The sequence below is a fragment of the Ammospiza nelsoni genome, chromosome Z (assembly GCF_027579445.1).
Source record: "Ammospiza nelsoni isolate bAmmNel1 chromosome Z, bAmmNel1.pri, whole genome shotgun sequence".
In the NCBI taxonomy this organism is placed as follows: domain Eukaryota; kingdom Metazoa; phylum Chordata; class Aves; order Passeriformes; family Passerellidae; genus Ammospiza; species Ammospiza nelsoni.
Window position 1 is genome coordinate 44,529,258 of NC_080669.1, and position 7,016 is coordinate 44,536,273.

Here is a 7,016-nt window from a genome sequence, read left to right on the forward strand (position 1 = left end):
TTCACATTCTTTTCAATTAATTGCTTCATGAGAGATTCCATTATGAGTGAGATGTCAAAATATAAATTTAATTATTAGCTATATAAGGGACAATAATGAAGTACCCTGAAAACAGTTAGTAGTTCTAAAATACAGTTTAGATAGGATTGGAAATTTTTGCGTTCATGCCGTTTGGAAGTGAGCAGCTACTCAAATGAAAATAGGTTTAATATCTGTGTCTTTCCACACATAGATAATTTAAATACATTAGAAGGAGGTAAGTGGAAGAACTGGGGGTAAAAACAAAAAATTCCAAAAGTCCTGAGTTTAGATATATTATTCTTGACCAACATTTTGAGTCTTGGTTTTGACCATAATGACTCTAGGGAAAACTTAATCTATGCACATCTGCTCAGAGTGGTAATTTATACAATATTGCATAAGGTACCAATAGTTGTCCTCTTCCCGGTGCCATTCTCTGAGCTGTAGTTGATGTCACAACCCCTGCAGTCTCTGCAGGTGCAGTATTTTTGTGAAGTAGTAGAGCAGCTAAAACATCTTGTCCTCAAAGCCCCTATGGAGAAATGAACTGCTAATGTAAAGGAAAGGCCTTTAATCCTTTCAAGAATTTAGTGAAGAGGATTGTGAAATCACAGATTTGCCTGTAAATGTGACTGGTTTCATATAGAAACCACAACCATAGAAAGAGAAGACAACTTCTATTCCTGCAAAGGCTCCAAAGTTGTGGTTATCATTGAAAGAAAATCAGAGAGAATTTTATTGAACACAGGTGATTAGTCTAGTGTAGTTTGTCTTTCACTAATCTCACAGTTCTTTGCCATTTGTCTTCACTACATTGGATTAGCCCTCTTCCTTTTTTTTTTGCCCTCTCTTTTCTGAACTTTGTGACTTTTTTTAAAAGGAAAAATCATACTGAAACACAAATGCAGCCAGATGAAGAGGAATTTTACACCTGCAGTACAGCGCAGAATTGACTGCTAGTGATCTGCTAGTGATCCAGTTTGCATCTTGTATGTTGACAGCAGAGTTGCACATATCTCACTGCCTCTGCTGTATTCCTTCTTTTCCCACCATCTTTTCCTCCCCCTTTCTTTGAGTATAAACATGTATAGTACTCCCAGTTCAGGAGAAAGCAATAATGTACTGATCTTGCACTTACAGAGGCAAAGGGAACAGTTGCACAAGCACTGTCAATGTCAGCACAAGTGTCTTCAAGTCTTTTCTCCTGGTGGACAGCATGGTAAAATTTAAGGAGGCTTTTTATGGTCCAACACATTATGTGATCTGTCAGCTGGAGAGAGATAAAACACAGAACAAGCTTTCAAAGCACTTGAATATATGAGTTTCCATAGTTAGAGTGGAAAGAATCTCCAGTTTACTGAATAAGGCAGACCTACTGAAGAAATTAAATTGATCTTAAGCTAAATTTATGAAGAACAAGCTACTGTGTGAAACAATATCTTTTAGTTCCTGCTGTTAGCTCAGTACCATTTCTGTTACTTGTAATTTAGCAGTTCTTATTGATAGGAATAGCAAGCTGTTTTAAAGTAAAATTATTCCATTAATTTTAATTTAAATCTCATTTTCCCAGCACACTTTGCAAGAGCAGGAAAAGACCTGTTTTAAAACTAAAAAGTAGTAGCAATGAGGGGATTTTTAAAATGCCTTTCATTGCCTACAGAAATCTATTTAAATCTATTATTGCTTTATAATACTATCAAAGTGATACCACTTCACCACTGTCTCCAAAAAAAATCAACTGAAATTTGTGAGAAGTATTTAATCAGACCTTGTCTTTATTGGAAACATAGTCATTTCTGTCCTCTAGGTGCATTACTGTAGAACCTTATTTCTTCCAATGTTTTTGTTCATGTACTTTCATCCAGATTGATCATGACAACTCTTAAATGTTCTGCTAGTGAAAGACAGATAGTTTCTCCTCTCTATCAATCAGATACTATATACCACAAGATAGATGGTAGTAAGTACTTAGAGACCAGCAAGTATAAATTATTATATGGACCAATCAGATTAGTAAGTGATTACCAGGCTGATGCTGATACCCACCTTTTGGATAATCTTGCAGACTATTGGATAAAACAGACTTGTACTCTTACCGCTTTTGAAAGTGTATATAGGACTGCCCCTGGGAATAGATGTCAGAGGTCACCATATTAGTTTCACTTCTTACTACTAAAAATTTGGAGAGATCCTTTTGTTTTTGCAAAACAATCAGCTTGTCAGTTTTGTTTTTATAGGTTCTGGATCCCTCAGGGCAAAATTTGAGCTTTCAGGAGGACCCAGTAAACCAGCAACACTTGCAGTGCAATTCATCAGTGAAGGAAGCACCCTTTCAGGAGCAGATGTGGAACTCGTAGGCACTGGCTATCGGCTTTCCCTTCTTAAGAAGAGATTTGCCACTGGTAAGACACTGACATGCTTATATATTCAAATTAATGTTGTATATTCTCTAGTGTTAAATTCTAAAATATGAAACTGTTAAATGAGTGATGAGTTAAATAGTTACTCTTTATTGAAACACTTTTGACAAGTCAGTTTGTTTTTCCACAGTATTCAGACTGCTCCAAGGAAAATATTGACAAAATCTGGTTTATCTATTGACTGCAAAAAATTTACCTTTGTTTTTCAGGACGGTATATGGCAGACTGTTGATGTACCTGTGAAAGTCATTGGATCAGGAGTGCAAGAAACACTTGTGATGATAGGAACTCTGCCCTCTCTATTTTTCAAACACTATTTTAACATGCATTAATTTTTAAAAATATTGACTTACTTTGAGGCTAAACTACAGAAAGTAAATGCACTTTTAAAGTCATTTTGAAAACCTTTATTACTTTACAATAGCACTGAAGTTAATTTCAACACTGTCTGTAAATGATCAACTGCAATACTTGGGAAAATTTGTTGAAAAATTAGTAACTTTGTATAGATGAAGTCCACAGTTGTAATGGAAGTATGAAATTTTATGTTGTACTGTAAACATTAAACCTAAAATATAGGGGATCTAGTAAGAAATATTTGAGCTTTTCATAAATAATACTCATTTTTCAGATTCTTTAATTGCCATCTTTTAATTGACAGTTTATAAAGATAGAGGCTATGTCTTGTGTAGTTCTTCTTTCCATTCATAACACAAGAACAGCTGAGTTAGAGATGTATAAAAATAGCTTGATGCCCATGTATCATATATTATTAAAATGTAAGTTGTTTCATATAGGATTTTTTTTTTAACTAAGTGCAATGTGTTACAAATTGCAAAACACAGCAGAGATTTACTTCTGCAGTTAGTAAAAAATTTTGGGCCTTGTTATTGTTTGAGTTAATGCAGTAGATTTAATTTATTTTTATATTAATTGCATAACTTTTGTGCCTTTTAAAAATGCCTGTGCCTATCTAATTTGATACTCATGTGCCTCACTTCCTTTTTCAAAGTGTGGCTCTTCATCAAGAAAGCATGGCGTTTGTATAATGCACAGAACTTTATAAAAATTATTTTTACTGCAATTTATTTAGAAGGCAGGTTTTGCCTGCCTTCTAAATAAATTGTTTTAAAAGAAATTTAAAACAATTTATTTTGCTTTAAAAGAAATTTAAAACACTGAATTATTTCCTCAATGAATAATTGCAAGTAAATGTGGTTTTGGTAAAGGGAGCTGCATCATGCAGTACTCAGAAACTTTTTAATTAACTAATCTTAATATCACCAAAGAGGAGAATCTGAAAAATCAGTGAGTATAGGAAAAACAAACTTCTGAAAGCAAACAGCATTACTCTTTGCTTTGCCTATAAGTCTTCAGACTTTGAGTGGTTTTGGGGATGTGTGATGTGAATGTACACATAGTACTTCAGGAGACATTGTAAAGAATATTTTATGGCTGCAGGACGACAAATCCTGTCATGTGTTCGTTTTTTTTGTAGCTACCAGTTTTAATATTTGTATTGTAATCTAATCTGCTTGCTACAGCCTAAGCACAGGGAATTGACACATCAGTAACAATTTTTTTAAGCAAGTCACTAATTTAGAAAATTTTCTATGTATTTGTATTACCAAGCTTTTTTGTAATGTTGAAATGATAAGCATTGGGGCAAAATAATTCAATAACCTGCATTTGGCAATTTCAAATGAACATTTAGCATACCAGTATGTATTTCAAATTCTCTATTAAAACAGTAAAATGTGCTTGAGTTAATTCATGCAAAGCCAGTAATGAATTGGTCTGCTTTACAAGAAATTATGCCTTTGTAGAAGCTGCATAAATTGTCGTGTACTCTAGACACTTTTGCCAGTGAGAGTTTCATTGTTAGTGCTAAGAACATTGTGTACTGTAGATTTGATTGGAAGAGTATATTTGGCTCCTATATTTTGCTAATCTTATTGATGATAAATTTACAACTCATAAAATGGTGGTCTTTTTATTGGAATTTTAATTGTAACCTGTTTTGCAGTCATGATTAACACAACAATATTTCATTAATGAAAACCCAAATCTATTATTGCTATTTTTAATCAAGTATTACATTAATTTCTAAGAAAAATGAAGTAGTTAATGTTTCAGCACTTTTAAGCTAGCCTTCATTCTGGTGTTTTTCATACATTTGCTTTGGGTACAGGTTACAATTTTGAAGCCATACAAGTTTATATAGACATTTTGTAAAGAAACTCAAAAACAATGTAAAAAGTATGTGTAGCTATCTGATTTAAAATAAAAAAAAACTTATGTAGCAAGCTGGTTCTTGCTTGTGTATACAGCAATGTCCCTTGTAGCTGCCTCCTAAGAAAATTAATTTGTGAAGACAACTCTGAAGGACCTGAATTTTTATGAATTGTTACTACATTAGACTGTAAATTAGAACATACAAGTTTATCTTTCAAAAATTGTAAATACTCTGAATTTTCATTAAATGTAAATTTTAAAAATTTGCACCCATAATAAACATGTAATATATAATTTAAATACTGATTTATATTGCCTGTACTTTTGCAGTAAAGTTCTTCTAAGCAATAAGGTAATAGAGAAAAACCATGCCTGCATTGAACATTTGAAAATACTCATTTTTAAGTGATAAAGGGTAGAGATCATTATGAACTCTTTTGTATATATTTAAAATCATCACAGAGAAGGTGAATGGAAAGATGACTTTTATAGAACATTTCATCTTTACTAAACTGTAATGTCTGAGATGTCTGTAGTGCCCTACGCCTTTACTAAATTGATTCACTTCACTAATAAATCAGATTAGGCAAAACTGGATATGTTTATGAGAAAAATCTTGACTCGTGGACATGAGTTGCTGTCTGTAAATAGTGCTGTCAAATGCTGTACATTGTCTTTGTTTATGAGCCTATATCTTGTTGTGTGTGCAGGAGAAGAATTAGTGACAAGATTGAAGTAATTCCTTCTGATTTCTAATGTTCACCAGTCAAAAAGAGTAGACAATTTAGAACTTCTCCAGCAGTCTGTATTGTTTAGTCCTTCTAAGCTTTGAGCACAGAACAGAAGCTGAAACTGAACAAATGTTTTTGCATCTGTTTGGTTCCTACTAATCCCAAGGCCTGCAGAGGCTTAGTAAGTAATAACTTATTAAATTCACTTTCTCAGCTGGTTGGATATCACTGCAATAGAGGTACCATTCTTGTCATGCAGGAAAGCAATAGTCCAAGGGCTTGATTCTTATCTTCTGGCAGGCAAGAATGAAGAACACAAGTACTTAGTGGTCAGACTGGTCCATGTAACACAGTAGTCTGGTCTTCAACACTGGCCAAAGAACAGGCTAAGCCTTGGAGAGCTAATGTGTCATTTGCTTTCTGATCCCCCAGCACCTCATTTGTTGGTTAGAAATGTAAAAAGGTGCTGCTCAGTTCTTCTAGTATTCATTGAACTTAAAGTGTAACAGATCTGACTGAGGCTGCTCTGGCACTTCTTTTAACACTTGACTTGCACCCACATACTGCTCCTAACTGCTGCAAACTGGATCTCTACTGTCCAAGCAGGTTTGTGATTATCTAACTACACAATCACGTAGTTTTTCAGGGAAACCTATCTCTAGCAATGCCAGATAACATTTCTGTAGGGTATTTGAAGGAGCTAAAGTATTTAATTATGAACTGGGACAGCATGAGAGTTACAACTGTGGCAAGTTTTGCTATCTAACATAAAAACAAGATCTTGCATCATGGCAAAAAGTATTACATTTCAAGTCTTATATGTTTGCAAAGCTTAAGATACACAGATGTTAAGATGCCTATCTTAAGTTTTGCAATTCATACATAATTGGTTTCCATTTCAGTTGTTGTGAAAGGGAAATTATACTTAAGAGCGTGCAAGAAAAAAAGTCAGGAATTCCTCCAAGCATAGCATAAGCTAAAAACAGTTCAAAGTACTAAAGCATCAGATAACACATCTACTGTTGAGTTAGCATTGATTGGACTGATTAAAAAGTCTCTCAAGTGAAAACATAATTTTTATCTTTAATTCTACATATTATTACACCAGTAAGTATTCTGCTCAGCTTACTTTGACCTCCATGTTTACTGATATGTTGATTTTTTGGATTCTCCATTACTTCGTTCAATAACCAATATAAGGCATACAGTCTTAAAAGAAGAGGCCTCTTCTGGTTTACTTACTGAACATTTAGAGCTCTAATTCTGCATTTTCTGTAACTGCTTTTTTTCACTTCCTTTGGAATAAATTCTTTTTGTTTTTCAATCTGCGATGGCTACTGTAATTACTGTAACCTAAAATATCTTTGTTTGTCATTGTTCTAGCTGAATTTATTTCTAAGAATCTCGTTCTGTAACTTAGTTACTATTACTCAGGAGGTTTTTCAAAAAAGTTAATAATCATAAGCTGTAAATCATGCCAATTTCACTACTCTGATTATTCAACTTTTCCTTTTATCATGTCCCAACCTGTTTTCTTCAAGTTCTCAGCTCTTAAGTCATGTTTTCTACTCCAGAAAGTTAGCAGTGGTAACGTGTTCAGCAATGACTC

At 33.7% G+C, this 7,016-nt stretch overlaps 1 protein-coding gene across 2 annotated transcripts in view; it reads left to right on the plus strand.

The window, feature by feature from the left end:
• The window catches only part of FCHO2 (FCH and mu domain containing endocytic adaptor 2), an 86,225-nt gene extending 79,494 nt beyond the window's left edge, over positions 1-6,731 (plus strand). For both annotated transcript variants that reach the window (XM_059491750.1, XM_059491751.1), the window contains 2 exons: positions 2,259-2,423; positions 2,651-6,731. In XM_059491750.1, the coding sequence (XP_059347733.1) occupies positions 2,259-2,423; positions 2,651-2,673 (188 nt within the window). In that variant the 3' untranslated portion in view covers positions 2,674-6,731. The remainder of the gene's footprint in view (positions 1-2,258; positions 2,424-2,650) is intronic.
• The last annotated feature ends 285 nt before the right edge of the window (positions 6,732-7,016 follow it).